Here is a 20,720-nt window from a genome sequence, read left to right as displayed (position 1 = left end):
TTTGTTGTTTGAAATTTGAATCAAAGATTTGGAATTGAATTGGATTTCGAATTGACATTGACTTATGACACTTTGACATTTTTTTTTATTTATTCCCTCGTGTTATTGAGGAGGCAAAGAGTACTAGCCTATGCAGCAAAGTCAAAACATATTACAGGAAAACTGGTTTAAGTCTATATAGAAGAAATAAGTCATTTTGTCGAGTTTGGAAAAGCTCATGAGAAAGGTATTTTTATTGATACAACTATCACAAAAATATTATTATACACACGCAACGAATTTCCAGGTGGAAATCAAAAATCGAATAAAGAACAAAGTCATCACTGCAAAGAAAGCAATAGAAAAAAGAAATCAATTTATTTTTAATACACAGATTGAGAGGCAACATGAGGGCAACATAAAGTTATGCCTTGTTAACGTGCCTCTACTTACCTAACAATTAAATAGCCTGTTTTTTATTACTGTCGCTGGTATAATAAACCTGCAGATAAATTTGACCGTAGGGGGTCAAGGTTTTATTTTTAACAAGGATCATGTTTAAGTTTAAGAATATAACAAAGGTTATTATTTGGGTAGGTACCTATTGAAATGACTGCTCTAAGACTACTGTGACCTGTTAGAGTTCCCCAAACTATTTTGTGTCGTAGACCCCTTGCCATAAATTTTTCCGTGTTGGGAAGGCCCTAGTTTCTTACCTGATATTGATTTTCGGTATTCTACAACTTTTATAAACATATATATAGTAATTTTTTTACTTCATAGGTACTTTTATAAATAATGTATATGTTTTGATATTATAAGATAGTATGATGTAAGTAAATAACTAGGTACTATCAGTGTATGTGTTGAGATCCACTATTGTGGACCCTCATTTTCATTTTTTTTTTTCGCTGACGTAGACCCCTTGCAGGTTGTCATAGACCCCTATGGGTTGATACAGACCACTTTGGGAATCACTGTGTTAGATTATCAGCCTGGGCCAAAATGATCTCTCACTAGCAATAATAATAACACAAGCCTCATCAAAAAAGCTATGGACAATTCCGACATAACTTAGTTTACCTACTAAGTATTATAGTTTTACTACTTAGTCTTCAGCTAATGAGCCACTAGTGACGTGCTAATTAATGCGATATGAGTGAGTAATCAAGTGGCATGGTTTTAAAAAGTTATCGAAGCGGTTCTATCGATATGTATGCCGTCATTTAACAGGTATCGATAGGGTTGTTAACTTTCGAGTTACCTATGCAATGTATTATGACTTCATCATGATCGGTATTAGTTCCAAATGCGACGTCGCCTGCCCTTTATTTTGTTATCGAAGGGGAAATCCTTTTTCTGGACAACCCCCTGGGTCTTCACCCGGGAGAGTGTGGGACTATAGGCACATAATGTACCAGCCTACCCACTAACTCCTCCATGCCCCCTTCCTGCCATTTTGAGGGCATCAGACGTCACCTGCCCTGGAGTAGCAGCCAAGGTGCGTCTGTAACGAGAAACCTGTTGTATTTTTTTGTACATTATAAACCAAAAAGCTAGGTAGGTACGGCATAAATTTAGATGATATAGATAAAATATTCAGAATTCAGTAGGTACATAACATATTGTCTTTTTATTGTTCATCGTCATGTTACAGTAAAACATCCCACTCTTTTAATACCAAATAATGAGAAGCGATTTGTTTTTATTTTATGTAGGTAACCAAAGGATAAATATACGTGAAACCTTTTAACAAGATTAGATAGATACCTTTCTTATTTTGTTGTGAATCTTACGCTTTCTCATTACATTGTCGGCTAATTTTCACGTTGCATTTTGTTAATATTGCTTATTGCTTATATTGTGAGGAAGGGCAAAGGTTAAGTACATAGGGTACGTTGTGTTTTTACTCATATGAATAAATTGCAGATAATCATGCAAATTAAAAGAATGTAATCAAAAATGGAACCTTATTTTACATACATACATATAGTAACGTGTACATCCCTTGCGGGGTAGACAGAGCCCACAGTCTTAAAAAGACATAGGCCACGTTCAGCTGTTTGACTTAATGATAGAATTGAGATTCAAATTCTATTTACCTATTTAATTTGCGTTATTTCTTACGTTTCTCCTATTGTTTATGTATGTAGGTCTGTCTGTGATCGTAGCTACCAAACCAATGTTTGTTGACACGATCGTTAATTTTATGGTAAATTAATCGATCAGCGTTGACAAAGCTATGGGGAATGAAAAAAAGTGTGACTTGAACAACCCACAATGAGTTATCAAAAACAATGATATTATTATACTAAATTAACATTATTGTTATTCCATTTTATTAGATAGTTTCCTTGTCTCAAAGATTTCATATTCTACGCGAATAAAGTGAAACGCATACCAAAATAACACCTATTAATTTATAGGCACGTAAAAAGCTTTCAAGGGTAAAATTACGTCACCGTAAATTAAATGTAAACCTATGGAGGGATTATTCCCTAAAGGCTTGTATATAAAACAATGATTCGCGGGAGAGTGACGTCAGCAAAATATTCCTTTCCCAAAAAGCAGTAAAAAATTTGAACGGAGCGACGTCGGGACCTAAAAAAAATACCCTCGGGTCAATTTAGCACTCCGCCTTTTTCATATAATATTTTTTGACATCCATTTTATTGTATATTTTAAGGTTTACGGGTTAAAGTGAATTTTCCATGGCCCATAATTATAATAAGTATCCAAATATGTAGTCTATTTTTGTTCTTAGATAACAAAGACGTAGGTAAGTAATACCAACTATTTTTTTTCTTTTGTACCATTACCATTGATAGATAAAGATGGCTTTCCACTTGTAAAATAAAGAAGTAGGTACCGACTAAAAACATTTTTTTTTATTTTATTAAAAACTAATTTTGTATTAGGTACTTCTCAATACCCTGTATTACCTTTTGTATTACTAGTATTATATATTATTTTAGATAATTTTTATAAATTCTTACTTCTGTTCCATTTCATGGCCAACTACTGTGCTACTACAAAAGTAGGAAGGTAGTTAGGTATTGTAATAATTCTGTACCCAAATAATAGTTTGTAAGCGGCAGTTCATTTGGTAGCTAAATGAACTTAGTAGGTACTTTAATTTTTTAACCCTTTCATTTTCCTCAACTCAAAATTTCTTAACCCAATTTAATGGTCATATTGTGAGCTGAATAACTAACACTATAAGGAAGCTATCCCTGTTAAAACAATTTAGTATGATAATTTTAACCCTTACTCGTGGTCCAAGATGCGGTACTTTGACTTGCTTTGCATAAGTACTTAAAAGCTGAAAAATTTTAAAAAATATATTTTTGTTATAGTTTCTTACATAATTATGTAGATATTTGTTTTTGTTTTGTTTGTCTCGGTAGCTATCTTGACCATCTGGTTATTTTGCTATTTGATGCAATTGTTCCAGTAAACTAGAGGCTTCGCTTTGAAGGTGCAAATGTTTATATAGGTATTATATACTGGCTGTGCCCGCGACTGCGTCCGCGTGGAATAGTAATTTTGGGCATCATTAGAGCACTCTAGGATGAATAATTTTCCCCATTTTTTTCACATATTCCAATATTTCTTTGCTCCTTGTAGTTGCAGCGTGATGTTATATATTTCAACTCGAACCAGTAGTTCCTGACATTAGCGCGTTCAAACAAAGAAACAAGCTCTTCTGCTTTATAATATAAGTAAGTATAGATTTATACACACTGCGATAATTAAATTTAAGTTTAAATATAATTATTGATTTATTTTAGGCGAGAGAATATATGTATATCTACTTACTTGTTAAAAAGCTGAATGGCCACGTTCTTCTTGTAGGCGATAGACTAGCAACCTGTTACTATCCCTGAATCTCAGATACGCAGTCGAGTGACTAAGTCTGTCTACCTCAGGGATAAAGACGCGATGTGAGTGTTTTTATATCTTGAAGTCGATTGCAGCCGTCGTCGACTTAAAAGCCACTAGGTTGAAGTGGGCGAAATATTTGTTGCAACTGGAAATATTGTTAGGTTTGCTACGTTCTATATACTTACTGAACTGTCGCTGAGTGAAAGAAAAATAAAGAGAAAATAATTTATCAATTTCATTCACTAGGTACATAATGGCGGAAAATATAAGGTACCTATCTCAATAAATTTTAATGATCTATTTTTTTCCGGATACGACTAATGTGACTATGATCATGGTTCATTATTAAAAAAGAAATTTGCCATAGGTACGTTGTTTTTTCTCTTAGTGTAAGACCCTCGCCTCTCTGGAAGGAGCCCAGGAGTGCGCCTTTTTGACCGTGACCCTGGATTCAGCAAGCTTACATTTGAATGTAATAAGTCATATTTAGTAATTTTTTATATACATATATAGCGTAGTATTGACTGTATCCCAACTAATATTAAAAATGCTAAGGTGAGTTTGTTTGTTTGTTACCTCATCACGAGTTATCTACTGAACCAATCTTCTTGAAATTTGCGTGTATAATAAGATATAATTAAGAGTCATAATTTACATATATAATTAAGAGTCTGGAGAAGGACATAGGGTACCATTCATCCCGGTAATAAATAAAGTTTCCGTGGGATTTGCGAAAAACCTGTATTCTTTGATACGTTTTTGTCTTCTTTCGTTGCATTTGTGCGGGCGAAACTGCGGGTAAAAGCAATATAATCTTTAAAATGTTCACAAAGAAACAAATGAGTATTATTTTTTATACTTCACTTCTCAAAACCACCTAAGTCTCATGGGAATGATTTACGCTTCGTAAATAAATTGATGAACTTTAAATTGGACTTTTATTCCCAAACTTCGGTCTACATAAACGTTTGCGACAGACTTGAAATATTGTTACAAGTAGGTACGTTACTTATTTGTTGTTTGTACGCATTATTCTGAGAATATATCTTTACAAATAAGTAATTGTGTATTCAGTTTCGTTTGAGGGACTTTGCCTTTATAAGTAGAGGTGTTTCGGCGAAGTTATGTTTTTTGTAGACAAGGAGGCAATAATAAAAAAAAAATCATGAAAGTCTCACAGATCAGCAAATAAGTATCTAGTCCCAAAACTCAAGACTTAAGTATGTTATGGGGCACGAAATCAACAAGGAACCTGACCGAGGATCTAACCCGGGGCCGTTGATAACAAAATAAGAGGATAATACTCAAAATATATTAATATGTTTAGATAATAAGTAGTCGTTTAAAAATTGTTGAAATTTTGGTACATGCTATTAATGTTGATGATACTTTTTTTATAGATAACAAATAATAAGACCACGGAAATAGGCGTGGAATTGTCTCAGACAGTTAAAATAAAGGACTAGAAAGAAATATGTACGGCAAGATGACCAACATTTGTTGAAATCATAGAATATCTCTATTGAAATACAAAATTTTGAAAATCAATTTAAATCCATGGCGCTCCGCCATCTATTTCCAGGACAGAAATTTAAAATCATTTTTGTAAGCTGCCAACTAATTTTTTTTTTATTTCCTTACTCCTTTGCGCTCGGAGCCTACGCGTGCGTAGCCCCGCCTACAGCCCGCCCAGCATTAGGATATAAATGCTGCCACCAACATCACGAACCAACACTTCCAACTTGTTGCACTTTCGCGCACCTCAGCTGTAGACGTTGAAAAGTTCCTTTGCTTCAGTCGCGCCGAAGATTAAAAAAGGTAAGTCACTGTAATTAAATATTTTTTAATCAATGGAATTTTGCAAAAGTTTCTCAATTATAGGTATTGTTTGATCTTGGTTCTGTTAAAATAATCAATTATACAATACATGCGATTATTAAAAATTAAAAAAACTTTAAAAAACCAACTGGGCAATATTTAAACAAAATCTCGAATTAAAGTTTAATTTGGAAATCTTATTGACTTACGACAAAAAAAGAGATCCGAAAATATGAATTGAATAAAAATTTTGACATTAATAACAATAAGACAATCATTTTTAATATGAGGAAACAAGGGCAATAATATTTCAACAAATTTTTAAAATATCATATCATATTCATAAAATATTAAAACAACCAAAATTCATTCATTTTGAATTGAGTAAGTCAGTTTTTTACAAGAAGCTACCTACTCTCTTTTACCCTCGCGTCCGCAGGCTTTGCACGGGAACCTTACCCATATTGGACCAACCTTATCTTACACATCGAGTTGTTGCAAATTTTGTCACGATGATTTCCCTCATCGTAAGACCACATCGGTGACCATTTAAACCATTGTCATCAAATCAGAAAAGAGTCATTGTTACGCCATGGGAATGGCCCCAATGAGATTCGAACCTGACCACTTTTTTGTAAACATATGACGTCTATACCAAAACGGTGACGTATATTTAATAACATATTATCCTTGTATAGTGCCGCGTGGTTCTCGGCACCAATGTAAAAAAGAATAGGACCACTCCATCTCTTCCCCATGGATGTCGTAAAAGGCGACTAAGGGATAAGGGTTAAACTTGGTATTCTTTTAGACGATGGGCTGGCAACTTGTTTCTATTTGTGTCTCAATTCTATAATTTGGCCTATCAGCTGAACGTGGCCTTTCAGTCTATCAAGACTGCCGGCTCTGTCTACCCCGCAAGGGATATAGACGTGATTTTATGACTGAATATTATCCTTCCTGATTTGTATACCTCTCCTCTTTTACTCATTATAATGTACACGTAATAATCAATAATATTGTTATCAAAATATTGTATGACGAACACGTATGAGCAGTTTTTATGAAAATACCAATGAACGAATGGATTACCAGACATTATGAGAGAATAGGTTTTCCTAAACATACCGAACTATTTAATACACGGAAACTTACTGTAATTTATTAAAGTAATTTTTATTTTATTAATTAATAATACCTGTGAATATTAAATTAATATCGATACTTTCTTATTACATTTAAATTATATATGAATAATAAAGTGTCACTATCTATAGACCTATAAAAATGTGGTGGAAAAAAAATAGTTTCAATTCCATACTTATTCCTCTAACATTATATAAATTTTTTTTATAAGAGAGAAGAAGAGTTTGTTTGTTCGAACGCGCTAATCTCGGGAACTACTGGGCCGAATTGAATAATTCTTTTTGCGTTGCATAGACGATTTATCGAGAAAGGCTATATAACATTACGCTGCAACGTTACAAAGCTACGCAACGCAACGCTATAAGGAGCAAAGAAATACTGGAAAATGTGAAAAAAACGGGGAAAATTATTCATCTTTGAGGATTCAATAATGCCCAAAATAACTATTCCACGCGACCGAAGTTGCGGGCACAGCTAGTTTATTATATTTACTAAGAAAAATTATAACTACCTACCTAAAAATCTTATTAAAGAACGGGTAATAACCACTTTTTAGTTAGAGGTTAAACATACCTGTGCAATATGTTGAAACTTCGAAATCTCAGGTAATCAGCTGTAATGGCAGCTCACATGACGACTAGTGATTACAATTACAAATGTTGTAATTACAGTTAAATGTTACAGTTTGGATAATATGACATGTAATATAACGCCTGCTTGTGCGGAGTCTTTTTAATCACTTTTCTTCTAAAACAAGAACTTTAGGCTTATTTACATAATTCTGTCTAATTTTATAAATACAAAAGCCTACCTGTTTGTTACGCTTTATCATCTAAATCAGTACACCAATTAAGACAAGGAAACGTAAAAGTTACTTTATCATACAAGATCAATAAGGGTTTATTTCTATTGCAATATAGCACTTTTATGAAATGCAAAAACCAGAGTATCACAATAATATTTCGATTTTAAGTTGTGGTTAGTTGCCTATTTTTACGGTAATGGAGGTCATACGGAGCGTTTTCTTCCCTTTTTGGCAGAAGTACAGTAAAGTCGATATAAATTATCTGCAGTGACTTTGTGTAATTATATTTAGGCGGACCCCGTGGTCATAAACAAGTATTACTTATTAAGACAAACCCCGGGAATAAAAGTCATAGTCAACTAAATAAATAAATGAAAATTTTAAAAAGGTAGGTAGGTTATATTAAGAAAATAGTTGCCAGGATGAGTGTACGAGTATGTACATTACATGTACTGTCCAAAGTTATTAAGTTTAAGGTATAAGATGTTATATAAAGTTGCATAACCTACATGTCATAACTCTACAATTCTGTACCTATAAATTTATTTTTTTCTACCTGTAATAGATTTTGTTGTTCTATAACATCCATTTTTATAGAAAGAGATGGATCACAGGACAAATACTTAATCGGTTGGTGGACTTCGCTTTCCCGACCGCTTACCTAAAAATCTAATTTACCTAGTGTTATATCTTTTATCGAACAGTAATCAAAACAAGTTGAATCAATACAATAATCTGCATGATAATCGGGCTGGCTTTCCAAATGGATTTTATCGGATAATCGAACGCGATCAAACAAGGAAATGTTTGGATAACTTTAATTATGCAATACTAGTGTTTGCACGCGGTTTTCTGCGCTTATAAAGATACGCCGTGAAAACGGGAAACATTCTCGGGTACGACTTGTTGTTTTTAATTATTGCGGTAATTTCGATTTTTTTAAATTCTTATCTTTCCTAACTTTCAAATGAAAATCTAATATATAAAATTCTCGTATCACAATGTTCGTTCCCGTACTCCTCCGAAACGGCTTGACCGATTCTCATGAAATTTTGTGAGCGTATTGAGTAGGTCTGACAATCGGTCAACATCTATTTCTCATACCCTTAGTGATACGGATTGTCCACCTTTAATATTTTAACTAGAAATTACTTAAAAATTATTTATATGGCAAAACAACGTTCGCCGGGACAGCTGGTATCTATATACTATATAGCTTCTACGCCCAAAAATTTCTGCAGCACGTTATCTGTCAGTCATTCAAGTAAGTCAAGGTTTGTTCGCGTGAAACAAAAAAAAAAAAAACAAATGAATCTAAATAAATAAATCCTGTACCTGCGTATAGAGACTTGATTTTTGCCATGTAGGTAACATGTTTATGCGGTTTTTCCCTTTCCTAGGTAAATTTCTCAAATATCTAATCACAAATAAATAGTATAAAAAATACAAAAAACCAATTTTTTTTATAACTCTTATGCGGAGACTACATATTATTACTTAATAAATTATGATAGCTAGATGATTGATTGTAGGTACTTCAGACCGATTGTTCTCTAAAACGTAGGTAGGTACGCGTTATTAGCAAATATCTTGATATTTCGCATACACAATTACACATAGAAGTACCTACAAGAAGGAAAAACTGAGAACTTAATACAACGAAGACTACTAGAAGACTCGCCACAGATAAAAAATCACAAACACAAAATTGACTCCGCTACAACGATAACGTGTAATTTATTTTTTCTTAACCGCCTACTTAACTGCCAATGCGGCGTTAACGTTTCAAACTGGGGCAGTTTCACTGGAAATCGAATAATCCTGAGGGATAGCCTAGTAATTTGCGTTTGTTTAACATTGACGCGACCCACTATACTTGCGAATTCGACACAAATCCCAAATGAATACTAATTTGAACATGATTAAAATATTATCATCGTCATTCTTTTGTTCAATCTGTAAATACTATATTATTTTATTAAACTAGAGGCCGCCCGCGACTTCGCCCGCATGACGATGAAACCCTTTCAATCCCGCGGGAACTACGGGATAAAAAGTAGCCTATATGTTATTTTGGGCCTTCAGCTACCTATATACCAAATTTCATCATAATCGGTTCAGTAGTTTTTGTGTGAAAGAGTAACAAACATCCATACTGACATCCTGACATACTCACAAACTTTCGCATTTATAATATTAGTAGGATATTGTACGTAGAAGAAGCATGATAGACTCTTCCACGCGTACGAAGTCGCGAACAGCTAGTTAGTCATAATCATAAATGTGGGATATTCTTATTTCAGACTTATGTATGTTTAAGACGATGGGCTAGCAACCTGTCACTGTTTCTGAATTTCATTATAAAGCTATGCACTTAAACTTTTTCGTGTTTTATGAATAATTTTCTTATGAATCATCTCCACTTAATGAGGCCAAAATTATACCCCCCTTAGGTATATCAAATCATTTCAATACATCAATGTTTTATTGTACATACATACAATCACGTCTATATCCCTAGCGGGGAAGACAGAGCAAATAGTCTCGAAAATACTGATAGGCCACTTTCAGCAGTATAGCTTTATGATAGAATTGAATTGAAATAGTGATATCTTGCTAGCCGTTAGCTAGCTATATATTGTGCCGTGTGGTTCCCGGCACCAGTGCCGTGTGGTTCCCGGCACCAATACAAAAAAGAATAGGACCACTCCGTCCATCTCTTTCCCATGGATGTCGTAAAAGGCGACTAAGGGATAGGCTTAAACCCTTGGGTTTCTTCTTTTAGGCGATGGGCTAGCAACCTGTCACTATTTGAATCTCAATTCTATCATTAAGCCAAATAGCTGAACGTGGCCATTCAGTCTTTTCAAGACTGTTGGCTCTGTCTACCCCGCAAGGGATATAGACGTGACCATATGTATGTATATCTTGTTAGCCCGTCGCCTACAAAAAGAATCTCAAGCTGACAAGCCTATCTCTTAGACGCATTATACTTGTAATTCCATGTTTTATTATTGATATTACAAAATATTAAGTTATTCCATATTCCTCACGACAAAAATTTATAGCAACGTGATACATGTTAATAAGGCACATATAATACATGTTAGGTTTACAAACAAATTTCGTGGCAATAGGCACGTGTTCTGTTCAACTTTTGTCATTTGTTCATACAAGGAACGTAGAGACTTCCAGAATTGGAAGTTACTAATGAGACAAAAAGCTATGAAATTCAAACGTCGCGTTTGCGGGATAGACAGGACCAACAATCTCAATAAGATTATAGGGAAAAGTATTTCCTAATTCTTTAAATGATGCATTGTGTCATACACATAGGTACACGTCTATCCCTTGCGGGGTAGGCAGGGCCAACAGTCTCAATAAGACTGAAAGGTAAACCTTACCAATTCTTTTCATGGCATGTAATGTGGCACTTACATGCTGTAAGCGGCCTGGATTAAAAAAAAAGAACCAAATTACCGATAATATGCTGAGATAAGAAAGAAAGACATAGAATTGTAGATTAATTGTAGTAAAAGATATTTTCGAGACCTCTCGTATGTATTATTTAGTTTGTGTAATGGGAACCCTACGTAGGGGTCAATATTTAAATATATTTTGTTATAGTTTATTATATTATTATAAGCTAACATTAAAATTATTAATATTATAAACTAATGTAGATATTATTTAAAATAGTCATTGGTACATGGCCGAGGTGGGGATTCGAACCTGTGCCTTTATGCGCATTTTGCATTTTAACCGGGCACCTTACGGATTCGAACACCGATGCTCTTCCACTCTATATCGTCTATTATGTTTAGTTATATATACATACATAACTATAGTTATAGATCCTATAGACTTGAAAAGACTGATAGGCCACGTACAGCTGATTGGCTTAATAATAGAGTTGAGATTCATTTAGTGACAGGTTGCTAGCCCGTCGCTTAATGTAAGTTAGTTACAGACTTCTTCTGCACTGACGCCTTGGAAGCGGCAGCGGCAGTAAACTTAGTTTTAAGTAATTTATTTGACGTCAACCAATGTTGTGAATTCAAAAGATTTGACAATTATGAAGCGATATGAAGTATCCTATAATAATGAATAAAAATTTTGAATTGAATTGACTTCCTTCTATACATAAAAATATGTAGATAACCTACTTCATCAACGTAAACTCAACGACGAAGTTTTTCAAAGTATCTTTTGGAATTCACGCATATTGTAGGCCTACGTCGAAGCCATTATCTTAATATGGACAAAAATGAAATCATAATTTGTGAACATGATACATCATTAGAAAAGACTTGCGAAGGTTTACAGTAGCAAGATAAAGGAAACTGTTAAAGAAAACTCTTATCATAAAATAATTTTTGACATACCTCAATAATTTTGAAGCGCTAGTGACATAATGTGCGCCTATTGCTTCTCATCTCTTCTTCTCTTTTCGTGCATATTGTTAAAGTCAATGAAAGGCAGAGCTAATAAACTTCCTACAGTCATAGAGATGAACATGGCCTTTCAGTGTTTTCAAGACTGTTGACCCCGTCTTATTATATATGTAATAGTAAAGACGTAACTATATACATACATATAATTATGTCTGCATCCCTTACGGCACGTAATGATATGTATGTATGTATCAGTATATTGCATATCCAAGTAAAAGAATAGAATCGATTTATTTTCAATATTGGATACAAGATTTTACTTATTGACGTCACATCACTTAAATCTAATTATAACTACTACCGCTTCCAAAGCGCATGTGTTGAAGAAGCAGCGGAACAAATTACATTGCAGCATTTTCACCAGACGTCAATTTACAAATATAGATCTCTTAAATCTAAATCGTGGACGAATGCACATTGCCTGCATGAAAAAATATGAATGTAAAACTAATGATTTCAATACAAATATTTTTTAATTACCTACCTTCCTAAGACTATGGTGTAGTAATCATGCAAGGAATCTTGGTCCCAAAGTTTGTTAATTGTCATGTCCCGATTGGGGCGACCGAAACCGAAGGTCCAGGACCTTTGGTTTAAACGAAACGAAAACTATACTTTGCCAAACGGGAATTTGATGATAATAAAGTTATCAATAACCTTAATCTTGTAGCACGTGTAAAGGAAAATGTCTGAAAGCATCAATTGTTATTTAGTTCCGTTTATATTTAGATAGCTAAATAACAGACAGCGAATTAACTATAACAAAACTTACCGTATTTTGGGAACAGCAAATTTAAATATGGCTACAAGTTTGTATAGTCTGATAATATTGGTAAAGTGTTTGTATTGTCTACTAATGAAGTATTTTTGTAACACTATTAAAGATCTACTATTATAAAAGGCGATGCTGAAAAATATTCTTTTCCATCTATTTTAAAGATTGTTATAAGGAAAATAAATATAAAATCTTTTTAGTTCATGTATAAGGTACATTTATTTAAAAAAACAATCTGAAAAAAAGCTTCAGTATCCAACACTAATGGACGATTTTATAGAAGATTGTAATTTGAAAAATTTAGAATAATTTACAGATTATACAAATACTTTTCTGATATCAAAACAAAGTCCATGTCAATCTCTCGCAGATTCCGTTTTCTACTTCAATTCAACATAAGCCCTATGCAATCTCATTAACTGCAAAAAAGCGGGAAAAAAATTGCCAATGTCCATCCTGTAATCTCCATTGGAACCAAGCAAAGCTGAAACTCAAACAGACTGAGAAACATTGCGGGCGATCGATGGGCGTACTGCACAATAAATCCTTTTTACCAACTGATTAAATTATACTGTGTACTTTTGAAGTTAACCGATGTTAAAGTATGTACTTATGTATTTCAGTAAAATATGAAAATGGTCGTCACATTCTGTCACATTAGATTAAGACCACTCCATTTTTCCTACGGATATCGTAAAAGGCGATTTAGGGAATAGAACAACGTGCATTTTCGATGCTGGTCTAAACTATTATTTATTTGTAAAAAAAAATTATTGCAATTTAAACATAAAGCAAATGAAGACTAATAGAACTGATTCCTTCTTTTGGATAAGTCATTGGAAATAAGATTTACATTTCCATCATTAACCCTATATGGCCTTTGAAACTTGTGACCATAGATTCTGTCTACCCTGTAAAGCATAAACTTTTATGTAATATGGAAAGTTATCATTTTTTCAGTTAATATGATTCTACTGTTTTTTGAGTCTAATACTATTATAATATTTTTGTAACTAAGCTTTTAATAGTGTTATTTTTCCTATAAAGGTAGGTAATATTGTCTTCAAACAGTAATAAATACTTATAAAAAATATCTACAGGTTTAAATTAACAAATATTGACATTAACACATACTTATTTAATTTTAAAACAACTTACATAAGAACATAGTATAAAAACATGTATGTAATATCACATTCGTTTAATTTCCCAAGACATTTAAACACAAAAGTAATATTGCAATAACATTCTGACGTTCCTCACGTAGTGGCAATAATAAGACAAGCCCCTTCTGCATTATATGTAACAAACATATAAGGCAATTTCTTACTTAATACTATTAGAAGAATATTTAGTACACAGATTCTTAAATAGAAAAATTGATAATGTTAAAATGTGTATGGTGTAGTGTACGTGATAATGTTAGCAATCAAACTAATGTACATACGTAACTCATGAAAAGAAAAAGAAGTAAAAACTAATTTTAATTTATTTTGATTGCGCTCTCCATACATACGTAAAATCACGCCTCTTTCCCGAAGTGGTAGGCAGAGTCTTCATGTTAACACTTGCTACTATCCCTGAATTCTTCTTTCACTTCATCTGTATTCATAACTTATTTTATGCAAGCTTCGGCGGTTTCTTTTTTTTTCTTTTCACTGCCGTGTGGTTCCCGGCAGCAATATAAAAAGAATAGGACCACTCCATCTCGTTCCCATGGATGTCGTAAAAGGCGATGCAATGGGCTAGCAACCCGTCACTATTTGAATCTCAATTCTATCATTAATCCAAACAGCTGAACGTGGGCTATCAGTCTTTTCAAGACTGTTGGCTGTGTCTACCCCGTAAGGGGTAAAGACGTGATCATATGTAAGTATGTATGTTTTGACTTCACCTTTCGCCGGAACAATACACGCGCACAAATATGTATAATTCTTTACAACTTTAATTCTACATTAAGTTATCTAATTACCTTTAATTGTAACAATAACATAGCGCTCTTTAACCAAACGTTAACCCTTATCACAGATGGGAAGGTAAACTTATCCAATTATTGCATTTACTATGTCATTGTAAACCACGTAAGTTAGTAAACAGTTTAGAATATACGAGCACCTAACAAACATACATACATACATATAATCACGTCTATATCCCTTGCGGGGTAGACAGAGCCAACAGTCTTGTAAAGACTGATAGGCCACGTTCAGCTATTTGGCTTTAAGATAGAATTGAGATTCAAATAGAGACAGGTTGCTAGCCCATCGCCTAAAAAAGAATCCCAAGTATGTAAGCCTATCCCTTAGTCGCCATTTACGACTTCCATGGGAAAGAGATGGAGCGGTCCCATTATTTTTTGTATTGGTGCCGGGAACCACACGGCACCAAACATACATTTATGTTATTATCCCTCATGTGGTAGATTGTAGTCTTGACAGGACTGGAAGGCCACGTTCAGCTGAATGGTTTAAAGATTGAGTTAAGATTCAGATAGTGACAGGTGGCTGGCGTTTCTCCAAACAAGAATCCTAAGTTTCTAATTATTTCCCTCTATTGACTTTTAGGTACAATCTATACGGGCTGAGAAGCATTATACTTTTTTTCGCTTTCTGATCAGTATGAAAGCTTGCATTACATGAAAGTGCTTATTCCTTTATAGAATCACTCCGTGTCTTTCTTAAGGATATCGCTAAAGGCGAACAAGGGATAGGCTTATAAACTTGAGATTATTTAAGCGATAGGCTAGCAACATGTTACTATTTGAATTTCAATTCTATATTGAGCCTACCAGCTGAGCGGTCATTTGGTCTGCTGGCTCTGTCGTCCCCGCAGTGGATACCTATAGACGTGATTATATGATGATGAATAGTGACAAAGGGATAAGATGAAGTGATCCTATTATTTATTGCCGGGAACCACACGGCGAACGTTTATTAGTTCAGGATATATTTTAGTTGATAAAATTTCACAGCACGTTTAGACCGCTCTCGCTTCTAATTTAAAATAGGTAAATCCTTACTAATTGAGATATTAAGTGTCTTTAAAATATCATATTAATATGCTAATACCCTAGGGCTATTGCGGTAATCTTCGGGTTTAGCGTTGCATAAGGCGCGACATATTTGTTTTAGAAAATAGTTTCCTATTGTTTTGTCAAAATTAAAATGCAAGTGCAAGTATTCAAGGGTATTCAAGTGCAAGGTCAAGGGTTTATTTTTGTAAGTATTTGTCTCACATAATTATATTTCGAAGTTACATACATACATACTGTCTAATTTTGGTTTTAATATATGTATAAGTTTAGTTTAATTTTATAATAATAGATGGCGTTATCCCGTTTTGAAACGCGATATGGTTTTGTTTTGATACAAACATAAATAGAAAGGGGATTTTTAAATAAATGTCTTCGTTCCGGGAGTCTGAGTTTCATTCAAGCTGCCTTGGCTCGATATACTCTTGTTTAAGGGTCCTTCGAGCCGGATATATTTTGAAGAATGTGAAGCATTTGGCAGTTTCCTAAGTGTAGAGTGAAGCTAGTGGTGTGGAACCAGTCCAAAGAAGATCAGGTGCATGCAGCGCCATCTGTCGGCTAGTACAGTGAAGTGCAGTAAGTGAGCAAGAAAAACTGTAAGTACTTTAAACTGTGTAAAGACTTAGAAAAATTTCAAGATAGAAGTAGTGGGACTTGTAAAATTTCATAGTGTAGATTCTGGGACTTAGAATAATTCGGTAAAAAGTGACGAGACGAGGAATCTATGCCCGATTTCATAGCGGTGACAAATAAGTCCAAACACTTAGAAAATTTTGATCAATAAAAAACAGAACATAGACAAATTTTGAAAAAATAATTGGTGACATTTATAATTACATCTGTCAATCATGGAGGGCTGTATAAGAGTAATGAAACAATTATTCAGTCAAATAGAAAAGGGAAGAAGCAATTTTAAGAAGGCTCCGAAAGAAAGAATTACTGAATCTTATATTTTGACGCGATTAGAAAGTTTGGAAACAATTATAGATAAATTCTCTGACAAGCATGAATACATTATAGCTACATATGAAGATACTGAAGGTTATATAGAAAGTGACATATACAATATAGGCTATGAAATGTATTTAAGTTATAAAACCGAGTTGAAATCTGCACTGAAAGCCATATCACCGAATGTGTCTACTGCGTCATCGAGTTTGAAAGAGAATTCAGACAAGAATAAAGAATCACTTGTAAGATTACCGAAGATAACTATACCAATTTTCAGTGGCAAGTATACCGAATGGTCGTCTTTCAAGGATTTGTTTAAGTCACTCATACATAACAACTCTGCACTCGACGACGTTCAGCGACTACATTATCTGAAGACGCAAGTAAGAGGTGAAGCTGAACAGTTAATTAAACACATTCCAATTACGCATGATAACTACAAAAAGTGTTGGGATTTGTTACAAGGTAGATATGATAATAAGAGGTATTTATCTAATTGTATTCTAAAGCGTTTGTTTAACCAAAAGTCCATGAGTTGCGAGTCGGCTCAAGGGTTGAAAGATTTGTTAGATACAACTTCTGATTGTATTCATGAGCTGACTAACTTAGATATTAAAGTCGATACATGGGATGTAATTATAATTTATATTGTAAGTCAGAAATTGGACGCTGATACTAGAAAACAATGGGAAATCCATATTAATAATTGTAGTGTAGATTTACCTTCCTATTGTTTATTCAAAGATTTCATGGAATCACGTTACCGCGCGTTAGAGTTTGTTGAGCCCACTAAAAGTAAGTCTAAGTCATGTCCTAATCATACACAACCTAAAGCCTTGCACACTATTTCAATGTCTACCTGCCCTCATTGTAATGATAATCATAAGATTTATTCATGTAGTAAGTTTATTAGCGAAGAAATCCCTAGCCGTCAGAATATTGTTAAAAATCTTCAACTTTGTTTCAATTGTCTCAACAGTGGCCACTCAGCGAAAACCTGTCGTGGTTCTACGAGATGTCGGATCTGCAAGAGAAAGCACCACACACTTCTTCATGGAAACAACTCACCAACAGTAGCGGTAGCTACCGAGCAGGCAGAAACTGAACAAAGTCAACCGGAACCGTCTATTGACATGAACCAGACCACAAGCATTACAAGCCATTTTGTGACAGGAAAGGTTTCAAGCCAAACCTTATTAGCTACAGCCTTGGTAAAGGCTGAGTCAAGAAATGGTTCTCCTCTGATATTAAGAGCTCTGCTGGATCAAGGATCACAAGCATCTTTTATATCGGAAGCAGCCGTACAGTTATTACGGTTGAATAAAGTTGCTGAGAAAACTAGTATTTCAGGATTAGGTGGTGGTCAGAGTGGCTTAACCTCAAAATATGTGGTTAAGGTCACGATTCAGTCACTCTGTGACCCAACCTTTAAGTTGCAAGTGAAGGCTCACGTCCTTCAAACGGTGACTACAGTGTTACCACAAAGGAAGTTCACTCCACCCAGATGGACTGAACTTGGCCGCATCAGTTTGGCTGATCCGCAGTATAATTCGCCTAATAGAATTGATGTTCTCTTAGGCTCCGAGGTGTATTGCGCTATCCTGAAAAAGGGATTGATTAAAAGTCCTAATGATTTGATTATTGCACAGGATACTTACCTTGGATGGGTGTTGTCGGGTCAGGTTGACGGCTATGATAATGAAGAATCTACATGTCACAACATTATAATGAGCTTTCATATCCAGTTAGAAGAGAATGAACTAATCAAGAAATTTTGGGAAATCGAATCTGAACCTTGTTCAAACAAAAAGATATTAACTCAAGAAGAACAGGATTGTGAAGATCATTTCAACGCCACAACTTGCAGAGATGAGACTGGTCGTTATGTGGTGGAGTTGCCGTTTCGTCCAAATGTTCGTCGAGACTACGGTGATACAAGGTCCGTCGCAGTGAAACGTTTGTTTGGTCTAGAAAAGAGATTGGATAAGAATAGCACATTAAAGAACAATTATTCTGAGGTCATAGATGAATATTTGAAACTTGGTCATATGGAGATTGTTGATGATGAGTCATCAAATATGGAAGGTAAGGTATGGTTACCACATCATGCGGTTGTTTGTATGGATAGAACAACAACAAAAACCAGAGTGGTTTTTAATGCTGCTGATAGAAGCGCTAATGGATTATCCTTAAATGATACATTAATGGTTGGTCCAACCTTACAAATGGAATTACGCCACTTGATAATGCGTTGGCGTTCACACCCCATATGTCTCACTGCTGATATCATAAAAATGTATCGACAAGTGAACGTAGCTGCAAAACATACCGATTTTCAGCGGATTGTATGGCGATCTGAAGAGGGTATTATACGTGACTATCGTCTTCTGACTGTCACTTTCGGCACTTCATGCGCTCCTTATTTAGCTGTTAAAGCAATGCAACAAGTAGCTGTAGATGAAGGTCGTAATTTCCCGCACGCGGCAAGTAGAGTTCTATCAGATTTCTACATGGACGATCTTCTCACCGGCGCTGAAAATGAAGAAGAAGCGGTTAAGATTTATAAAGAAATGAATGAATTGCTAAATAAAGGTGGATTTCAATTGCAGAAGTGGACATGTAATAAAATAGGAGTACTAGGTGGTACAGAAACAGATACAGAAAGAGAGTTTAAAGAGAATGATGTTACTAAAATTGTAGGTATTGCTTGGAATCGCCGCACAGATGAGTTTGGTTATAACATCAAGATTTCTTCTGATGCCCCTGCTCCTGAAACAAAACGCAAAGTGATTAGTGAAATCTGTCGACTATATGATCCACTCGGGTGGATAGCTCCGTGTGTTATTATAGCAAAGATCTTCATCCAGAAGCTATGGATTGCTGGACTGGACTGGGATGATAAATTGCCAGAGGAGCTGATACAAGAGTGGTCACAATATCGCAAGGACCTACCGAAGCTAGAATTATTTCATATTCCGAGATGCAAGAAAAAAAGTGATATCAAAGTAGAGTTACACGGGTTTAGTGAAGCTTCTAATGCAGGCTATGCTGCTATGGTTTATATTTGTTGCGTTACTATGGGAAATGAAGTTTATACTCACCTGGTAACCGCTAAGACGAAAGTAGCACCCATCAAGCAGATATCCATCCCGCGACTTGAGTTGTGCGCTGCTGTTTTAGTTACTAAACTGCTTCTGGAAGTCTCTGAAACACTGAACATCAATAAGTTAGATATACATGCTTGGACGGACTCTACGATCGAGTTAGCTTGGTTGTCCGACCATCCAAGTCGTTGGAAGACTTTTGTCACCAACAGGACTTCAGAAATACTTACCTTAATTTTCAGGAGATTTCTACATCTAAAAATACCACTTCTGAAGAATCTAAACACTTACCTTATCTTACCGCCAAGGAGATCCAGGAATCACTTACCTGTTGCATACTTCAGCATCAACGTCGTTGGTTTGCCGATGAAATCAGCATGCTTCTGAAAAATAAAAATGTTAGTAAGAAAAGTAAATTATCTACATTTAATCCGTACATAGGTAAAAATGGATTATTAAGGGTTGGAGGAAGAATAGAAAAATCTGACTTACCTGATTGTAGCAAACAACCGTTTATAGTGTCAGGCGAATCACGTTTGGCTAAACTCTTGGTAGCCGATGCCCATGTTAAAACACTTCATGGAGGACAACAGTTAACCTGTAACTATATGCGTACTAAGTATAGGTCTAAAGAGTATCTGTATAGTTTTCTGAAAAGATATAAATGGAAAAATAGATATCCACAACTGAGGTCAGGTGACATAGTATTAGTGTGTGAAGATAAATTGCCACCTAACAAATGGTTATACGGCAAGATCGAAGATGTGCATCC

General features: G+C 34.7%; 2 protein-coding genes across 3 annotated transcripts in view; both read left to right on the top strand.

The window, feature by feature from the left end:
* Positions 1–5,581: 5,581 nt before the first annotated feature.
* The window catches only part of LOC106133085 (neuropeptide F), a 39,968-nt gene continuing 24,829 nt past the window's right edge, over positions 5,582–20,720 (top strand). For both annotated transcript variants that reach the window (XM_013332689.2, XM_060946134.1), the window contains exon 1: positions 5,582–5,682. The gene's annotated coding sequence lies outside the window, so the exon portion shown is untranslated. The remainder of the gene's footprint in view (positions 5,683–20,720) is intronic.
* On the top strand, positions 16,973–20,335 carry LOC132902181 (uncharacterized). Its single transcript, XM_060946271.1, has 2 exons — positions 16,973–17,127; positions 17,824–20,335. The coding sequence occupies exons 1-2, from the start codon at positions 16,973–16,975 to the stop codon at positions 20,333–20,335; spliced, it is 2,667 nt and encodes an 888-aa protein (XP_060802254.1).

This window comes from Amyelois transitella, chromosome 10, assembly GCF_032362555.1.
Source record: "Amyelois transitella isolate CPQ chromosome 10, ilAmyTran1.1, whole genome shotgun sequence".
Taxonomy (NCBI): domain Eukaryota; kingdom Metazoa; phylum Arthropoda; class Insecta; order Lepidoptera; family Pyralidae; genus Amyelois; species Amyelois transitella.
The sequence above is the reverse complement of the archived record's forward strand: the minus strand, read 5'-3'. Positions and strand labels throughout refer to the sequence as shown.

Bases quoted from the DNA above. Each gene is read 5' to 3' on its own strand.
- LOC132902181 (XM_060946271.1), top strand. From the start codon at position 16,973: ATGTATTTAAGTTATAAAACCGAGTTGAAATCTGCACTGAAAGCCATA. The intron at 17,128-17,823 runs GTATACCGAATG...TTGTCTCAACAG, and splicing joins ATACCAATTTTCAGTGGCAA to TGGCCACTCAGCGAAAACCT.